The 19,045-nt window shown below is 38.8% G+C and overlaps 1 protein-coding gene across 4 annotated transcripts in view; it reads right to left on the reverse strand.

Annotated features, from left to right (window-relative positions):
* Positions 1-2,694: 2,694 nt before the first annotated feature.
* LOC139592696 (N-acetylated-alpha-linked acidic dipeptidase 2-like) overlaps positions 2,695-19,045 on the reverse strand; it is a 30,063-nt gene continuing 13,712 nt past the window's right edge. The window contains exons 12-19 of one of the 4 annotated variants that reach the window (XM_071432794.1): positions 16,935-16,998; positions 14,936-15,003; positions 11,849-11,940; positions 10,341-10,431; positions 9,421-9,685; positions 6,092-6,173; positions 4,787-4,879; positions 2,695-3,451 (exon numbers count right to left, since the gene is read on the reverse strand). In XM_071432794.1, the coding sequence (XP_071288895.1) occupies positions 3,262-3,451; positions 4,787-4,879; positions 6,092-6,173; positions 9,421-9,685; positions 10,341-10,431; positions 11,849-11,940; positions 14,936-15,003; positions 16,935-16,998 (945 nt within the window). In that variant the 3' untranslated portion in view covers positions 2,695-3,261. Of the gene's footprint in view, positions 3,452-4,786; positions 4,880-6,091; positions 6,174-6,227; positions 8,284-9,420; positions 9,686-10,340; positions 10,432-11,848; positions 11,941-14,935; positions 15,004-16,934; positions 16,999-19,045 lie in introns of those variants that run through there. The other 3 variants (XR_011680091.1, XM_071432795.1, XM_071432796.1) reach the window with 3 other exon arrangements.

The raw sequence follows: 19,045 nt of genomic DNA on the forward strand, positions 1-19,045 counted from the left end.
CAACCCAGATATCCAAGTGATACTTGATCCATCCAAGTTTAATTTTGCCAGATTGTTTTGCAGCTCCAGTCTACTAGGCTGTAGGGTCAGTTTCTCCCCTTCGTAGGATTCACTGATTGTTTCAGCCAGGCTGAGTGAAGCAACTGGGCAACTGGAATTGGGGAAGGACAGTGTTACCCATCTGTACTTTAAAATTATGGGAAAGCAGAGCTACACTTTGCACTGGGGGAGAGCAACAGAGTCCTGTTTGCTTATCTATAAAACTTAAGAATCTACTCATTGAGGAAGGAAAGACAATTGGAGGTCTGAGTAACTGATCCTTAAAATACCAAGAATAAGGGATTTTGTGGAATTTAGTTAGTATAAGCAATTTATAAGTGGTTTGGTTTCCTTATTTTAAGGGTTTGGATATCACTGCCTCAGTAGAACTTTAAAGACAGGAATGGAAATAGATTTAATATATTTTGTGTACTTCTCAGGATGTAGCTGGTCATGATGAATCTCGCATTCACACAGTTATCAATTAAGTTGACAAGAGGAACAAAGCAATCAATGCCAGCTGTGCATTCAGCCTGCTGTGAGCTGTAATTTATTCTTACAGCTTCAAACTGCACAGGGAAGCAAGGAGAGATTGTATGCTCTTTTGCAGCAGCAAGGTAGTAGTACAGAACCTCAAAGGCTAGCTACCACTGAAAGAGTTACGTTTGCTGGTGAAACATTTGTTCACTGCTTTATACATTTCTGTAAATGAAGGAAGAAGAAAGTTTCAACAAATATTTCCTTACAATGTGGAAGCTCCTTGTTTGCCTTATACTCTGATGATCCTTCAGCAGCAACCAGTGGCAGATCCAAAGTTGGCTGCTGCTCATGAGGAAGAGGCACTCATGGCTTTTTTCTACCGTCTAGATATCCTAACCCTCCATTGGGGGCACACTCACTACTGCCCATTGCAGTTAATGTAGAGTTATGATGGAGCAGAAAGGGCACACGATTCAAAGAAAGGGAAGAAAAACCCAGTGCAGTTATGTACCAGTCACATCTTTGCAAGATATTCTTAAGCAGCAAGTTCAGCTACAGATGAGATGAAAACTGTGAGTGTCCCCAGTTCGGTAAAAGTAAAGAGAACAACAAAAATGTATCCACTGTTCATAGGATCATAGAATGATTTAGGTTGGAAGGGACCCTAAAGGTCCTCTAGTTCCAGCACCTCTGCCATGGGCAGAGGTGCCTTCCACTGGACCTCAGGTTGCTCAGAGCTCCTTCCAGCCTGGTCTTGAACACCTCCAGGGATGGGGCGTCCACACCTTTGGGCAACCTGTGTCAGTGCCTCATCACCCTCACAGTAAAGAATTTCTTCTACTCTAAACCCACCTTCTTCCAGTTTGAAGCCATCCCCCCTTGTCCTATCACTACACAACCCTGTAAATAATCCCTCTTCAGCCTTCTTTAGCTACTCAAAGGCTGTAAATAATGTCTTTCCAGAGCCTGCCATTTCGGAGCCTGAACAACCGTAGCCATCTCAATCTTGTGCTCATGAGAGAGATACTCCAGCCCTTTGATCATCTTCATAGCCTCCTCTGGACTTGCTCCAATAGGCCCACATGGCTGTTATGCTGGGGCCTCAGGGCTGGAAACAGGCTCCAGGTGGAGCCTTGCCAGAGGAGAGGGAAAGAATCACCTGTTCTGTGCCCCAGCATCAGCTACTCCTGTCTCATGTGTGTGCTAGCAAGGTCAGTTTTGCACTCCATTTCCCAACAGAAGTGGTAAAGCATGGACTGTGGAAGTGTAATTTCCTCCTCATGTGCCTAAGGTTTGATCTGTGAAAAGCAATTGAGCAGTAAAGTATGAGAAAAACATCCACAAGCACACAATCCTTCCTCTTTCACAGAGGCATATTGGAGGTGATGCCAGTGAAAGCCTCTCTTCTTGGTGGCATATATCCCCCAAAACAACTTCCCACAAGTTATTTCTTGTTCTCGTGTTTGAATTCAAGGCATCTGAGATGACAACAGCAACTCTGGCCTGCTTTTCTAATTCTCTCCTTTTTAGAGCCACATCTGTTCTATTCCCCATAAACTAGGATTTTATTCCTACAACATGGTGCAATTTATGGTAGTGAGAAAAAGTGTAGTATATTTTACATAAGAGATGAAATTGGCTAATGTCAGTTTCCACAAGCTGGAATTTAATTCAGTAAAATTCTAGCAATTTTATTGGTTTTAAAGCATGTAGATGAAAATTACACCTAAAGGGCAAATGAAGCAAGAAATCTTATTTTTTTTTTCTTTTTATACAAACTAAACAGTTTTGTATAACTGGCCTTCTCAAGCATTTCAGTTCCTCTTTGAATGTAAAATCAGCTCCTACCGGGAAATGTCATTCAGGTCTTACTTGAAGACAGAATTATCTCAAGCTCCATGCTAATAGTAAGTGTCCTCCAGCTCCTTCAGATGAAAAAATATGAAGTAGATTGCCTGGGAGAAAACAGGAACAAAAGCTGCCATGGGTTCAGAATTAGAGAAGGTGCCAAAAAGAGCAGGGAGAGAGATTTGCACTTTTCCAAAGGAGGGAGATGCACAGAGACTTTCAGAGGGATGAATGTGCTCTCCACTGAAAGCACGCTTTTGGATTTCTGCACATAAGCAGCTGTTTTCCTTGATTATCAAGAATGGCCAGTACTGCTTTGGCAACCAGTAGGAGAGTCACTTATTTATTTTTTTCAAGAAAAAGAAAGCAAATAAGTGTAAAGAGCATTCACCGGTTCTGCAGAATAGATTCTTATATGCAGAGATGCCTTTTAATTTTAAAAGTATCAGAACAAGACATACAGGCTGAGTATTATATTTTTTCCATCAAAATGTGTGCTGTTGATCACTGCTGTGGACAAAATTTGCAGGTAGCTTGGCAAATAATTGTTTTCACAACTTTACATCCAAAACATTGGGTCCTCAAAGCTGGTAGATCTCTCAGGAAATTCTAATCAGAAACTGATTGTTCCTGCTTCCCCCCCTTCCCACTTCTCCCCACACCCAAATTTGCTTCCACCCAGGGTTGTTCATGAAGCTACAGTTCTGTGAGTAGCAGAGATGCAGCAACTCCTAGCTCAGGAGTTCTCTGACGCACAGAGCTCTGCTCACCTGCCATGTGGTTTGGGAGGCTGGAGACTCAGGCAGGGCAGGCAGTCAGGGACACTGGGACACTGCAGCAGCCTGACAGCTCCGTGTGCCACACTCTGCTGTGGGAGTTTTCAAAGCCTTCATCTTATGCTACTTCCTTCAGTGTGTCTGCTGCTGCCTGCACAGTGAAGGCTGCAATGGAAATCTGCCTCTTCACTTCTTCCCAGGCTTCACGTTGATCAGCTTTGCTTTCAATATCAAACATGGCATCATAGATTCCTGGGAAGGATTCTCCTGCATATTTGTTGTGGCTGCTTGGAGCAAAGATAACATGTCTGTGGGAAAAGAAGAAAAAGGCAATTATCCTGAATAAAAGAAATTATTAATGGGGTGTGTGTTCATTGTATGTGTACTATATGAATAAAACTAGTTATAGGTGTGTTGTGAGAAATGGAGTAGAAACCTCAAAAACAGCTAAGTAGCTGCATGATGGTCAGCAGATTACTTACCTGGGAAAGGAATGTAAAAGGAGGGAGAAAAAAAACTGTGGGCAAATTCTTGAGAAAAGCATGAATTATTGAGAAGTGGTCATAATGGATCAGAACTGCACAAGATATCAATCTTATTTTTTGGTATAGTTTTTTTTCCTAATAATAGCTGTCGATCTGCAATTAAATTTATTTTAACTATGAAGTATCAAAGCACATTTACACTATGTGAAAAAGTCCTTCCAAATGAAAAGAAACATTAAAATTACATTAATAAATGCAAACAAGTAAGAACTAATAAAAAAAACCAAAAACCCCATACAGCTCCAAATGATACCCAACACCCAATAGAAAATTTCTTGAAAGAAATTACTTCATTCTTCTCAAAGTGTGAATGACAGTTTATCCAAGGAGTATGGAAGTATGATTCCAGTTCTACCTGCCTGAAAGACTTCTGGCATGGCATGAAAGCCATCCATCAGTGAGTCAGACATATCCAGTTGTTAGGAAAAGGGGGATACTGAAAGCAAAGTGAGGTACTTACACCCCTGACACTGAAAGCTGGCATCTTGTCAGGTATTCCTAATAAAACCCCTGGGTTTCTAGAAAGGATATAGCAGTTAGTGGTTTAACCTTTTGGAGCACCTACAGAAGCAGCCAAAACTGGGACAGATGGGGCTCTCCAGCACAGCTCACAGGCCTTTATCCTGTGCTGAAAGGTCCCTCCCTCTCCAAACTCTCCAAGCTTTCCTTTCTTGGCTTCTCTCTTCAACTGACCCTTATTACATATCTGTTCTCATTTACTCTACCCTCTTTTCACTTTTTTTTTTTCAATACAGTTCATTCATTCTTCACTCAATCCTCACTTTGCAGACGATCACAAGAGCAAGCTGTAACAGCAGTAGTACTGCACATCTACAAGTAAAAGTCAGAGTACAATGCTGTTGTAGTTTAACCACAGCTGATAAATAGATCCAAAAGAGACAAATTTGGCTCCACAAGACTGAAGTAGCCAAGTAATTCTCCTTAAGGATTATAAACAAAGTCCACTACTCGCTGAATTGTACTTAAAGCAAAGTGTTGAACTGTAATTGCTGCGAGACCCATACAGCAATTCAACTGACCGGTCAGCTGCAAAAATAGGGTGCCTTGGACAGCAGGTCAAGAAACTCTCAGCCTCACCTGTAAAACTTCCTTCCTGGCAAGCCCAGAGGATCAGTGAAAGCTCTTTCTACCAGCATCAGCTGATCATTCACGATGCGCACTGCAACTGAACTGCAGGAGAGGGAAACAGAGAAACGTCACACAGCAGGGAAACAAAACCTCCCAGTTTCATTTAAAATACTTTTCTTCTCTTTGTTTTTTTTTTTTTTTTTGATAGAAAAAGAAAAAAAGACCAGTGGAGTCTACAGTTTACAGAAAAAGGTGAGGTTTTGCAAATGGAGATTCTGAATCCACATTTTATTAATGAATTGATATTTCTGTGTTAGAAAACAACATTTCACACTATGCAAAAGAAATATGGGAAACTTTCTGAGAGTGTCAGATACTTGCTTAGTATTAAATGGCACTGGAAAGATAGCACTTAAGAGAATGGAGAAGACCGAGATTTACACAGATGAAGACAGCTAAAGTTTAGTGTCTACTCATAAGCCAAATGTCCATAGTCCTGTTCCAATCTATGCAGTAACATAGTAAGGATGGGATTCAGCTGTCTAAACACAACTGGTACCATATGTGGCCTGCAGTGACTGCACTCAGAGGGCACAGGAGTCCTGCAAGGGGCCTTAGGCTGTCAAGCATCATATGGATATCTCAGATATTCTGAATCATCATCCTCTGTCTTTGAAGTGTGCTGAAAGTAAAAGTTCTGGCATTGTTGTCATCATATTGCAAAAGTCCCATACCTTCTCAGTGATTTCTCATGGGCATCTCCTTGCAGCACTGACTCCTTCTTCACAGCACAACCAACAAGCTCCAACTCTCCTCACCCAGCTAACCCACTCTTTTGTGGCACTCTTCTTCTTATTGGACACAGCTGTGGCCTATTAAGGACAGGCCTGTTCTTAATCTTAGGTGATTAGTACAGCTGCAATTCCTCAGGTGTGAGACTTCCTTCTGCACTATTCTCTTACATTCTATCCCTCCAAATGGCATCACCTACAACACTCAAGTGTAGTCTAAACAGATCTCAGTCCAAATCTAATTTTCATTGCTACCTGCCTTTCCACATATTACAGTAATTTTAATGACAACCTGATACTAGTAATAAGCTCTACAGCTCATATTATCAATCACAGCAAATATTCCTGTATCTGCTAATTCATCTTAAAAGATACTGCCTGTCTCAGGGCTCAGAGCTTTGTTCTACACTCATCAGAGAGAATCCTTGTGTAGTAGAAAAAATAAAGAACTGCCACTCTGGCCATCTAAGGCAAACCAGGACATAAATATATACATATATAAAATTCTTTTTTTCTGACTTACTCTTTCTTGTCAACTTGTTCAAGTCTCCTGTGAAATTCAGAAGCAGCCTTTGAGAAGTTCACCACAGCAGAAAAAAGAGGATCTAGGAATGGAAGGACTACATGAACAACTTCATAGTATCCACTAAGCCAAATATACCTTTCAGCTGCCCAGAGGGAGAAGAACTACATTTTTCTTGCTGATATAAGAGCATTAATTTTGTAATTTTTACATAATGATTAGTTTCCCTAGTGCAGACTTTAAAGAGCTGCACTACTAGCAAATACCTTTTGCAATAAGACTAGCAGTAAAGCAGAGTCCTTGGGAAAGCTTTCACAACCATACATCTTCCCTTTGCCTTGCAAGCAAAAAACTGGCTGTCGTTGCAAACTGAGAGCTCTGCAACTTCCTGTTAAACGAATGCACTGCAGTGTTCAGGTATAAAAAGCCTGACTTCCATCAGAAACACCAACTGTTCCAGAAGGCTGTGGAAGAACAGCAGGATGTTGCTGAGGAGAAAGATGTGCCATTCACAGCACAACAGGAGAGTGTGATACATGCTCTGAGCAGTGTGAGGTGAGGCACAGAAGGCACAGCTGTCGTGGCACACAGGGACAGACACAGCAGGTTTCAGCAGCCAAGTCCTGTGCTTGCTGCACGCTGGAATTGCAGCACAGGAGGTGCCTGTGCCACATTCCCCCATGCTGTCCCCCAGCACTGCCACTCAGACCCCAGGGGATTGCCTGACTGTGTGCAGGCAGGTGGGCAGGAATGGCTGCTGCTTTTTCCTGCCCAGTACATCCAAGACATGTGGAATAACTTAGAGAAGCAGCAGGCCTTCCTTTTAATGGCAGTAGCAGCTGTGATGTGGAAGGCTCTATTTAATACAGACCTGGGAAAAGTATTGATTTATGCAAGTTATTTTTGTAGAATAAATCACAGGTGGAGGTTATGACACCAAATTCTGGCCCCATCAACACTCAACTCAATTAGAAAGAAAGACAGTTTAAAACTTGTAAATTTTGCCCACAAGTTTCAGAAAACTTTGGCTAAACCAGAGTATTCTCTCTTCAACTGTGCAGGAAGATGGGACATAGGATTAGATCATCCCCTAAATCCAGTCCTCTGTTGGCAACTATTATCCCTTCACTGTTTATAGCTTTATCATCCAATTTCACGTGACAGGCTTTGTGTTCCCAGGACTGCTATTGAAAGCTGTTCCTCAGACTCATTTGCTCTCCTGTTTCTAGCAAACTTATTTATTCATCACAAGCCTACACTTGCTTTATTTTTGTCTTATTGCTGTTGTTTAGTTGGTGCAATTGGAGGCACAGATTTTATGCATGCAAGCTGTTTACAGACTGCAGCTCAGAGGGACACGTCACCTTGTGAGGGTGAGAATTCACACTTGTCCACAACCCTGTGGCAAGAGCTCTAAGTCTGCCTGGGGCAGAGTCCTGCTCTGCTGACATCATGGCCATATCACAGCAACAGATTATATTTCAGAAGCAGTAGGAGGGGATTTAAGAGAGGGAAAAAAAATAAAAAGACCATCTGAAAAATAATGTAAGAAACTTTGTGTTCATGTTCCCTAGCTCTTCAGTGTTGTCGATGTTGGTTATTTTAGAAAACATCACGTTTCTTTTTTCTCCACTTGAAAACATTATTTCCTGATAGCATATGACTACATGCACAAATTTTACAAAAAAAAAAAAGGTACAGCCTTCATTGTTGCAGATAAACAGCCAAAATGTGAATCCAAATGCAAATAAGAACCTTAATCTATTATTTTGAAGGACAATTATATGATTTAGTTAGGATTAATCAACAATTTTCTGACATTCAGTGTTGACAATAAGCAATTCTATGAAAATGCTGAGTGAAATAAACTTCAATTTTCACAGTATTGTAAAACCTACCTATGTTATTTAATGTACTCTGGTGCAATACAATAAATAAAAAAATTAGAAAATTTAGCTTCATTCAAGAAAAAATTTAAAATTCATCAGGCATCAGAGAAGAGCCATGAAAATAATGATGAGACTGAAAAACATGCCTTGTAAAAAATAGTCAAAATAACAGATTTATAAAGTTATTAAGGAGTGGTCTCAGTGTTATTTGGGTGGAAAAAAAAGCTAAAAGTAGAATTGCTTCTAAATTCTAGGAACGAGAATAGATGCATTGGTCAGGAGGTAGTTTGTGCAACTTTTAATCTGAAAATAGATAAAAAAACAATGAAAATAAATATTTTCACAGATATTTTGATAGATGTTCTACTACTGCAAAAAAAAAGAAAAGATTTGATCTTACAAGACATGCTGCAGTGAACACTAGAACATATTGAAGTAACTCTTGGTGTTTTACAGAATCTCAGACCAGATGATCCATCAAACAAGATGCTTCCTCTGTCTCAAGAGGCCTTTTTACAAAAAAGGATGTCTTCTCAAAATAGTCAACAATTTTTCACCTAAACCATTAATGACATTTCAAGCATAATTTTTAACTTCCCCCAAATGTGGGTTCAATTTGAGTTTCTTACAATATTTCACATGCCCCAAACGAGGACTGCATCTCCAAAAGGTGATTTATCTCTAAATCATGGGTTCATCAGATAGCAAGTGAATTAGGACTGACTGAAATATCTCCTTGGTGCAGAAACACAAGGAGTGATCAAGGCAAGAAGGAAAAAAGAAGAAAAAAAGAGGAGACTGAAAATGATTGTGGAAGCTATCCCAGCCTGGGATCCTGAGGACTGTGCTGCTTTGGATCTGTTTTATGGGCTCCAGAACTATGTGCTCAGCAAATAGATGTATTCATGTAGGAGAGCTGGAAAGGTGCTCCTGTGGCTTAAAAATGGCAGCCAGGCACTGAGGGAGATGGTGGAGCTCCCCAGGGTCAGCTGAAGTTTTGGATGAAGAGGAATGGACACCTATGTCCCTCGATTTCAAACAGTTGCCATAAGCACTCGACTTGTCTTCTTTTTTAAGCAAGGAAGTAAGGACCAGGCTGAGATACCACTTTGTCCTGCATTTGACGTCCTTGACTGCCTGTCAGCACTGTAATAAGGCCTGTAATTAATAATATGCATGAAAATTCTTATAACCCTTAGTAATTGACCAGCACTGAGCCCTCTTATCTACCCTTAGTATTTGACCACCACACCCTCTTATCAAGACAATAATGAGCTAAACCTGTGTTGTGTTTAGAAAAAAAAAATTGAGGCTCTTTACCATGAGGGCAAATTTCAAACAGGAAAGAAAGGAGTTAATTTGCAGAGCTATGACAGATGTAACATGTCCCTGCACGATTCTAATTAATGCACATAATGCAGACCTGTGGCTGTTACTCACCAAATGATACTTTATAAAGTTTCAGCTGTTCCTCATGCTTCTTGGCTAATTTATAAATTCTGTTGCTGTATCCTTTTAAGGCTTCTCCATAGTCTCTAGAGTCGAATGGAATGACCTGGGAATCTGCCAGTTCATAAACCAGTTTTCCTCGTAACTGGGCAATTGTTAGCTGTTTCTTGAAGGTGGGGTCATAAAATTTTTCCACTAGCTCAAATGTCTCGTACACAGTGTGATAAACAGGATAATTGCTGAATTTGTCTGCTTTCTGGAAAAGAGCAAGCAAATTTGTCAATGCCCCGTATTCTGACTGCAGTTAAAAGATGTATTGATCCCTTTATGACCCTGATGCTTTGTTTGGTTTCCAAATCAAAAAAGCTATCTGCTACAAAACACAATTTAATATCCTTCATTTGTATGTGTTTGTATTAAAAAATTAAACCAGTCTGAATCCATGGACTGTTGCACAGGATTGAGCACACTTCCTTCTCTCTACCCACACAGACCTGCCTTCAGTTCCATTGCACAGAGGTTGCCTTCTCCAAGAGTGAAAACAGTTTGGAGTTTGGATAGCAAAAGTCATCAATCATAGCCCCTTTTTACCTTGTGTAGCTGTTTCTGAACACAGCTATGGAAGATTTGTATATTAAGGGGACTATTAATAGCATGGTGGAACAAACTGTCCACCTTCAATCAGACTCTATAAATACCTCTCTGTGAACTTGACATCCTATAGAATATACACATCACTGTAACATGTTTTATTCTCCAAACATTTAGGTTTCTTGTTAAATTAAGAAACATCACTGTATACAAACCAGTCAAAGATGCTTTGAAGCTTTTTTATTAATTATGAATAAATGCTTTTAACAGGATGACTGCTCAGCACTATCAAACTTCTTCAAGCAGTCTGTCAGACTTACCCTGTTCTTGGTGTAACGAGCTCTGCCTGATGCAATTCCCAGTCGCTGGAAGTAAGCTTCAAAATCACTGCCTGACCCCAGTTTGTTTATTCTGCAAGCAGAAAAGACAACATCTTAGTCAGGGCACTTACTGAACAGTATGGTAGTAATTTATGCAAAATGCAGATTTTTCAGAGAAATTGAGGTCAGTTTTTCTGAAGGGCACATCAGGGACACCAGCAAGATCAAAGGCTAGATGAATGGCAAGCTTAATTACTTAACTGATTTTATTCCAACACTCTGATTCAGTATCCAATATTGCTAGGAAGATCTTTTAATTGTAGCAATCCTAATTACGGCAAAGCTGACATTAAAAATACAAACAATTTATGCGCAGGAGCCATAAAATTGTATCAGCCATGTCTCTGCCGTCTTAAAACATCAATCATCTATTTCCAAACTAATACGAATTGGGCAGCAGTATGTGTAAAGACAGATGTGTTTGTGTACTTGGCGCATTCCGCAGCAGAATCCAAGACCGATAAATAATTCCCGCTGCGAAAGGCACGGGCGGCATTCGGCACCCGCGGGCCGCCGCTGCCATCTGATGGGGAGCTGCGGCGTGGCAGGGGCAAGGAGACGGCAGAAGACAGACACAGCACCCGAAGTGTTTTCAAATATTTATATTTGAAGTTAAGTTTCAGGTTTATATGTCTGGCCGGATGAATAATTAGTGTTTATCAGCTAAAAAAAAAAAAAAAGGTTTTTCTGTTTCCAGCTGAAGTTAGTGTACATAAGGAATGATGTGCATCAACTAAGAAAGATCAAATGTGGCTGCTTTTTCAAAAGGAAGAAATCTCAGTGGGTCTAATGAATCCAGAAACTCAGCAGAGCCAGAAACATGCAGAAGATTTCTGTCAAATCACAAAAGGGGGCAGTTCTGTCTACTTTATGTCAGTAGCGCCACACTGGGAATGAGATTTAGCCTTTCTGAGTCACAGGTGGAAAGAGTGTTTTGGACTTGCAATACCTTGAAATATGAAGTGCTACTACACTCATATATAGATTTGTAATGTAATACATTTACATTCATTGAATAAACAAGAAATAATTATCTCAAGATTTTTAATTACTGCTTTTTAATTACTGCTCTAGGCAGCTTCTTTCAACTGTTTGCTTATCCTAAAAATTTTGATTTTATCTTATCTAGTAGGTGACTAAACTATGTTTTAAACCCTTTCCCCACCCTGCTTTTTTTTGAATGCCTTTCAAATTGCTTTTCTACTAATATAAAGGTCTTTAGAAAGTGTGAGGTTTCATTTCATCACATGAATAATGTCACCATCATTAAATAAAAATAATACTATTTTATTTTACTATTAAAAATATTATTGCTAGAGGGTCACCTTGCACTAAAAGGTTTTTTATTGCTGCCATAAATAGCACATCTCAAAAAAATTCTAGTGAGTAGCCATGCCATGATATGATTAAAATATTGGGGTAATAAACCCCGAAACATATTAACTTACCTGGGAAAGTTATTATTTTCAGATGAGGGATCTTTCTCCAGCCAGCTCTCATAAAGAGATTTATTTTCATAACCCTCATCAGGGCTTAAAATCTGGAGAGGGAAATATGATAATCTCATTGGAAATACCTCTAACTCGATTCATTATCAAAGGAGATCTTTGCAGCTCCCTGCTTCATTCTTAACCAGCAGTGCTGCTGCATGCAGGGAAGTGAATATTGACATTTGTTACTCACATTCATGCATTCCCAAAGAAGGAAAGCATCTCACAGGCACTTGGAACCAACCACAGATAGCAGGAAAGAACAGGTTAAAAGGATGCTACCTGGAGCTCATCTACTACAGGGGAAATGTGCATGTACACACACAACAGCAAATATAATACTGTGGGACTCCTCAGTTTACTGGAAGCTGCTTTCCTTTCAGCAGGCATGGGGAGATGACAATCACAAGCCTGTTTGTCCTGAGGTTTGCCCTGCACAGCAGCAATATTCTCTCAACAAGGCTAAACCTAAAATTCGACTTCGTGTTCTGCAGGAAAGGTACAAAATAATTATAGCAGTTCCAAGGGAACTCAACAAAGCCTGGAGAATCATTGTGCAAGACACCGTATGTACAAATGTAGGTCTCACCCTCACCTCAAAAAAAGCCCCAAAAGCTCTGTAACCAGGATGGAAAAGGTAAGTATTAGTGTTGTCATAATGCTGCCAGCAGAACTATGAAAGAGTATAAAATAAGTTGACGAAAGCTCTTAGAAAATCTGTGGCAGACTAGAAATAAGTCAAGACTCCAACCCTGGTCTCCACCTACACTTAAACAACCTTTAATAGACATGGTCCTTTAAGTATAAGATTGGCTATTATGTGCAGAGGATTGGATTTTTTTTTCCAAAATACAAAGCATAAATGTTCATGGTCCTCAACTTACATGGTCCTACCATGTTGTTGAGACTTAAATTCGACCTTGAAAAACATTCAGACTCCAAACTGAAATTGTAAAGAGTTCTGACCTCTGAGATTCTGTCAGCAGCTAGCAGGAAAATAACAACTTTGTGAAATAACTGCTTGGCTGCTGTCATTTTCTGGGTACTCTGGTCAAGTCCTAGGGCTAAAGTGAAAAATGCACATTAATAAGAGCAAGCTGAACTCTGGCATGTGGGAGGAAAAGCACTCTATGCTCTGGCAAAGATGTTATTCTAACAGCTTTGGTCACGTAAAAACATTGGTCAGCTTTTCCATACAACACTGAGAGCATAGTAAAACATATTTGCCCGGACTTAGATCCAAATCTAGGATCAGCATAAGCTTCCTGCTAACTCAAGAGAAGATGAAGAGTTCTCTAAGAATAAATGCAAAAGAAGCAGTGATAATCACAGGAGGATTGGAGTTGAACTATTGCAGACACCATTTGGTGGTGACCAAATGTCTAAAGCCTGGCAGTAAAGCAGGGCCAAGAAGACAGTCAACAGCTCAATGTCCCATCTGTATGCTGGACCACACTTAAATGCAGAACTCCCTGAAAGAAAACACTTCATGTGTACACTACACTTCTTCCTGGTGAGGACTGGCCCACTCAAAAACAAGAAGAGCAAAGAGATCTTTGGATGTTAGATAACTGGGTGTTGGACACCTTAATATGAACAGAAATAACTTTCCTTAGGACAGGCATAGTCAGGCTGCCAGGTTTTCTCTTGTTTACATCATGCTTCTAACTGTTAAAAGCTAAAATAACAGTGAATATGACATTTATTTTTACAAGTCAGTCTCAAGTACTTTGCATGGTACTTTAATGGAAGTTTTCTACTCAAACCAGCAATAGCTGGATAGTTGACTTAAGATCAGATCTAGGTACTAATTTTAGCATCGAGCACTTTTTTGTAACTTTGTTTATCTTTTACAGTGAACTGTCTTCCTGAGTTAGTGGCTTGCTGCAGACAAAAAGTAAATTATTTTATCAACGGCCCTGCAGCACTAAGGACACGAAAAGTTTTTTAGACAAAAGAGAATGCTCTTCAGTGTGCCAAGTGTCAGAGCTAATATTTGAACAGCACAGCTTCTTCCCTCTGCAAGGATGAAAGATTAAGACAGAATTGACAGGAAAATAAAATGTAGAAAGAAAAGAAAATCATGGGAATAGCACAGATAAACTTTCCCAGATCTAAACCATGGCATTTCAGGTGGTAGAAGTGTGCTGTGTTTGAAAATAACTTGTGATGAATGCATCTAGCAGGATGGGAGATTGGTAGCTGGAGCCATCCTACTAAGTGCCATTACAGGGCAGATTTTTACATTGGACCAAGTGACCCGAGTTCCCTTAAGATTAGGGGGGGAATAGTTTGATTTCAGTACATACAAAGGTAGACAACCACATTTGGTCAAAAAAATCTCATCCTAAAGGCACCAATTTCTACCCAATGCCTTTACAGGGAGCCTGTGCTGCTCTTGTTCTGTCTTTTGTTAGCTGAGATGAAACCTCATCTGAGGGTAGTGGCAATGGCTCATGACAGGAGTTTAATCTGGTTAACTCATATGGAAAATAAAGTTCCATGCTTTAGTGGATCACAACCTTTCAGCATTATGATAACGTATCCCGAGAGGTGAAAGTAAAGGAGTCAGGGTTAGACCACTTGAAACAAAGCAAATCCACACATCAGACCTGTTAAAAAACCTTCTTAATCCTTCAATATTTATCACATATTTCAGGGGCTGAGTGAGATATGGAGGAGATTCAGGGGAACAGACAGTGAGAAAATGGTTGCCAGCCAATGTCAAAAATATTTCCCTTCAATGTTTATAACTTTAGAGAATTGATCTTGCTCAAGCATTTTGCTTTTATTATTATTATTTTTACTGTATATTGCAAATAAGATTCCACTTATGTCAGTGACACATTTCCATCCTTTTAAGAATACTGAGGAACTGTGAGCATGGACTGTGTACTGCTGATGGGATGTTTTGCTATTGATTTTGGTGGAATCTTCTAGTACAGCAATAAAACAGTCTGGTATTATTCGATAGTCCAATTTTATCAAATAAACTTGGAGTCTTACTTATTCTTAGAAAGGCAGAAAAGTAGATGGATTCTGTACCTCTTTTGTCAGATTATACACCAGTTTGTAGAGAAGAGGGGTACAGTCAACTCTTAATGTGTAGTTACCTGAAAATAAAACAAAAACATGGAAATTTTCCCTTCATGTACTAGTGGCTTTATCTTCTTAATGGATTAAACCCTGCAGTCCTTTCTTAGATAAACTTTTTGACTAAGGCAAAAATTTTGATCTTGCCTCAGAGATATATAGCAATAGACTGCATGGTCTCACTTTGTAAGCTACTGGCACTACAAGGCAATAAAGTATTGGTTATAGTACATCCACAGTAATGTAATTAAGCCTTCCCATAGCTCTAAAGTATGCCTAATTATCCCTCATTAGCTACAAGCCCTTGTCACTCATACACTTCCCAAAGCTTTTGTTGAACAGAAGGCAGACAGTGAGATGATGGAAAAAATACAAGATAATGTTAATGATGTTTCCAAGGAGAGTCTGTATGTGAAAACTGGAAATTCAAGCCACAAAAGTGCTTAAAACAATGACTTGCTTTTCTTCTTTTCATTGCTATAGGACAATAAATAGAAATAATTCACTGTCCAAAAAGCGGTATAAGAAGTGTTGTGGAGAACATATGATGATAAACAAAATAATTTTCAGAGTAGATGAATGCTATGAGTCCACAGGGGATTTTACTGCTCAGGTGAGAGATGTCCAAGGTACTTAAGCCAGTGCACTGAAAATGGTGTTCTTTTCCTTATTACACACTTCTTTTCCAGTTGTTTTGCTTTCACATTTCCTTTAATGCATAAAGCAAGAGACAGGTTTGAATAACCAAGATTTAGAAGAAAATTGTTAAGGCAGCAGGATGTTGGCTGCATACCAACTAAAAAATATGCGTTACAATCCATGGTGAGAATATGAAGCAGTTGTAAACTATTATTTCATTTGTGAGATTTTCTAGGTGTGAAATTCTGCTCTACATTTTACACAGCATCTAGGCAGCATAAATGAAGGAACAGCTCTAACCCTCCTCATTTCCCAGCTCCAACTGAGCATTTAGAAACTGGGTTTGGCTTTTCTTTCTTTCCAATCCTCTTGTGATAGACAAAATTTTTAGCTGACAGGAATAAAAAGAGTTCCTAAATATGCCTGTAGATATCAATTTTATTCACACACAGGAAGCCCAAATAAGTTGGATTTGACGTGGGAAGAGTAATGCCCTGAGTAACAGAGGTTATGATGCAGAGCAGCTTCACAGGACCCTTCTGACTATTATTTCAGCAGAGGAAACAGTAAGAAAGGTCTTTCTGTAATAAAGTCCAGCACAATTTCAGAAGGATTTTGTAATATAGATCATACTGTTGGGCCCTCTCAAAAAAAACAAAGGCCAGTTTCTAAGCAGCATTCCTGAATGGCATATTCTTCTCATAATCTGAAGGACACAGTAAATTGGATAATGGTGGATAAGGTTTTTTTGTGGAACACTTTTCAGGGTCTATTTTTTAAAAAAGTCCTGCTGTAATAAATATATAACCCCCTGCTCCTGGCAATCAACAAAGGTGAGCGCACTGGCTCAAAGCCCCAAAGTATCTCTCACCCCCACAAAGTCTAAGCCTGAGGTCTTACCATCATAATAATTTACTGTCTCAAAATATTATAATTCCAGAGGGAAAGGAGCTGGAGCTATGACCAGAACAAGGAGCAGACTGTCATATATTAAAACTACAATTGTAAATTAAAGTTAATGCAGCTAAGAGACAGTTTAACATACAGAATGCTCAGTTCATTAGCGCAGAATAATAAACTCCTCCAGAGGAGATATTCTGGACTCAGACACGTGGACTGCAGCTCATGGATGGCACTACTTGCAAAAGAAAGCAACATGAAAACTTAAATTGTTCTCTCTCTCCTCTTAACTCCATCTTTGCTACACTTATTCTGTACACCATAATACCTATCTCATGCAGTAAATAATTCACAGAGAACTAATAAAAATTACAGCTGTAAAGTCACGTAAAGTTTAAAATAAAAGACCCACCTTCTATAGAAGAATCTGCGTTGATGTAAGCGACTGCCCGTTCCTGAAGGACTTTGGCATTTTCCTAGGGTTGTAAATGTAAAATTCTTACTTCCAGTTAGTGGCATTTAGTCAAGAGCATGTCAAGTGCATTGTTTTTTAGAGCATTACCATTAAGATCTCAGTCAGGATAATTACTACTCTGTACCTTACTAATTATATTGTTTGAGGATGGGTAAATGTTCTGGGCATATGAAATTCATTACTCTTTCTGGGACTTAATTTAATTTGTTGTGGAAAACATCCAAAAGTGTAGGTGCTGCCTGCTGCATCACACACGAGCAAAATGGAGCAGGAAAATTACTGGATAGAATTGTAGCACAGTAAAATTAGGTTATTACATGCATTTTAGCTCTGCACTTCTGGACTTCCTGAACATGCAACATGTGACTGTGAGGTCAGCCAGAATTCCTCCATGCTTTTAATCCCTAGTTTTCCATTATGTGCTCCCAGCACCGAACTCAATTTTAACACTGATAAACCAAGCACTCCTGACATATCTACAATCTTCCTTTTCAAAAGGGAAAGCCAAAGCACTGAAATTTTCTTCTTAAATGCAGTTGACTGACTATTTTGAGTTCACTAAGCATTGCTTTCATGCTAAATATATGCAGACACGTTGTTTATTTTTTTTTCCAAACTGGTAATTATGTTTGAAATTGAAACTCTAATTAGCAAGTGGTAGTTCACGAGATTTTTGCTTTGTGACAGATATTTTAATTAGGTTAGCAATTGTTACTTGATTTATTCAATTTATAACCCAACTAATAATTTGTAAGTCACGTGAACTAAAAATTTAATTGGTAATTAATAACTACATCATGTAAAAAAAAAAAAACACACAGGAGAGGAGATCCTGCAAAAGAATATGATGGGAGGGCGCAAGACTGTACTTGCCTATATGGAGCCTTGCATATATGCAAAATCATATTTGCAGCATAAATAAATATCTTTGTTTATGAGCTATGGAGATCATCTGTGTATCAAAAGAGTGTTGCCACAGCTGAATTCTTTCTGTTACACAGAAGATGGTGAATATAATGGGTTAATTTTCCTCGAGATTTAATACATGACAGATCTGGCAGCTGCAGAGAAGAGGAATGTAAGCTGTGAGGAATGTCTCTAGAGAAACTGAATCTAATTTAGGTCTAAAAAAGTAGTAATGCACACCACCAAGATGAAGTAAGGAAAAATAAAATTAAAAGACACGTTCAAATATGAACTGTGCTTACAGTTTTCTAACCTTATACAGCTGCCATTTCATGAAATAATGAATGAAAGATCACTAGATACCAAATTATTACACAAAACCCATTACAGAACATTGCAGTAGCAATATTTAACAAATAGAACAAAAGAAAACTCCCTAATTTATTAATGACTTGTTCAAGAGAAATTGGTTTCTTTAGTATCATTGTTTCATATTCCTCATAATGAAAACAATTGTGTGGTTTTTTTCTGGACAGCACCTCTGTGTATGCAGAGATACACAGACAAAGAAATCACAAAGTTTACATATAGCATATTTTTGCCACCAGTGGAGTTCAGGTGGGATGAAAATTTAATGCCAACTCTTTAAAATATCTCAGTAAATTATTTAAAATAATTTAAATTACTTTTTTTTCATGTTTCATAAACCAGCAGTAAGATTAAGACATTGTTAAAGCTGGAAGCCAGTTTATGAGTGAAAAAAATAGTGCAAATCTGAAGGAATAGAAATCTCAGCTTTGTTAACAGAAGAGTGATGGAATCCTCCTGGTGTTTGGAAGCATTTTTCTGGGTTTGTTATCTCCTCTGACATGTGCCATTTTACTATGTAATTTTGTGATTTGCTGAAATACATGGCAATAAACTAAACTGAAAGATTTTTTTATTTTATAGATTCTGAAAGCTCTATCCACACAGCTAAATATTAACTTGTAAATAAAATTCTAATAGAAGAATAAGACAACACATTTCTGTTAAACTATTCAGTACTAATAAATTGACATAGTTCAGCAGAAATGTGTTTTATCAGGCAATTTTCTTCCTGCTCTATTTCTAATTTAGATTTTACAGACAAAGCAATGAAA

This window comes from Agelaius tricolor, unplaced genomic scaffold, assembly GCF_023055355.1.
Source record: "Agelaius tricolor isolate 1412-34295 unplaced genomic scaffold, bAgeTri1.0.p SCAF_9, whole genome shotgun sequence".
NCBI classification, from domain to species: domain Eukaryota; kingdom Metazoa; phylum Chordata; class Aves; order Passeriformes; family Icteridae; genus Agelaius; species Agelaius tricolor.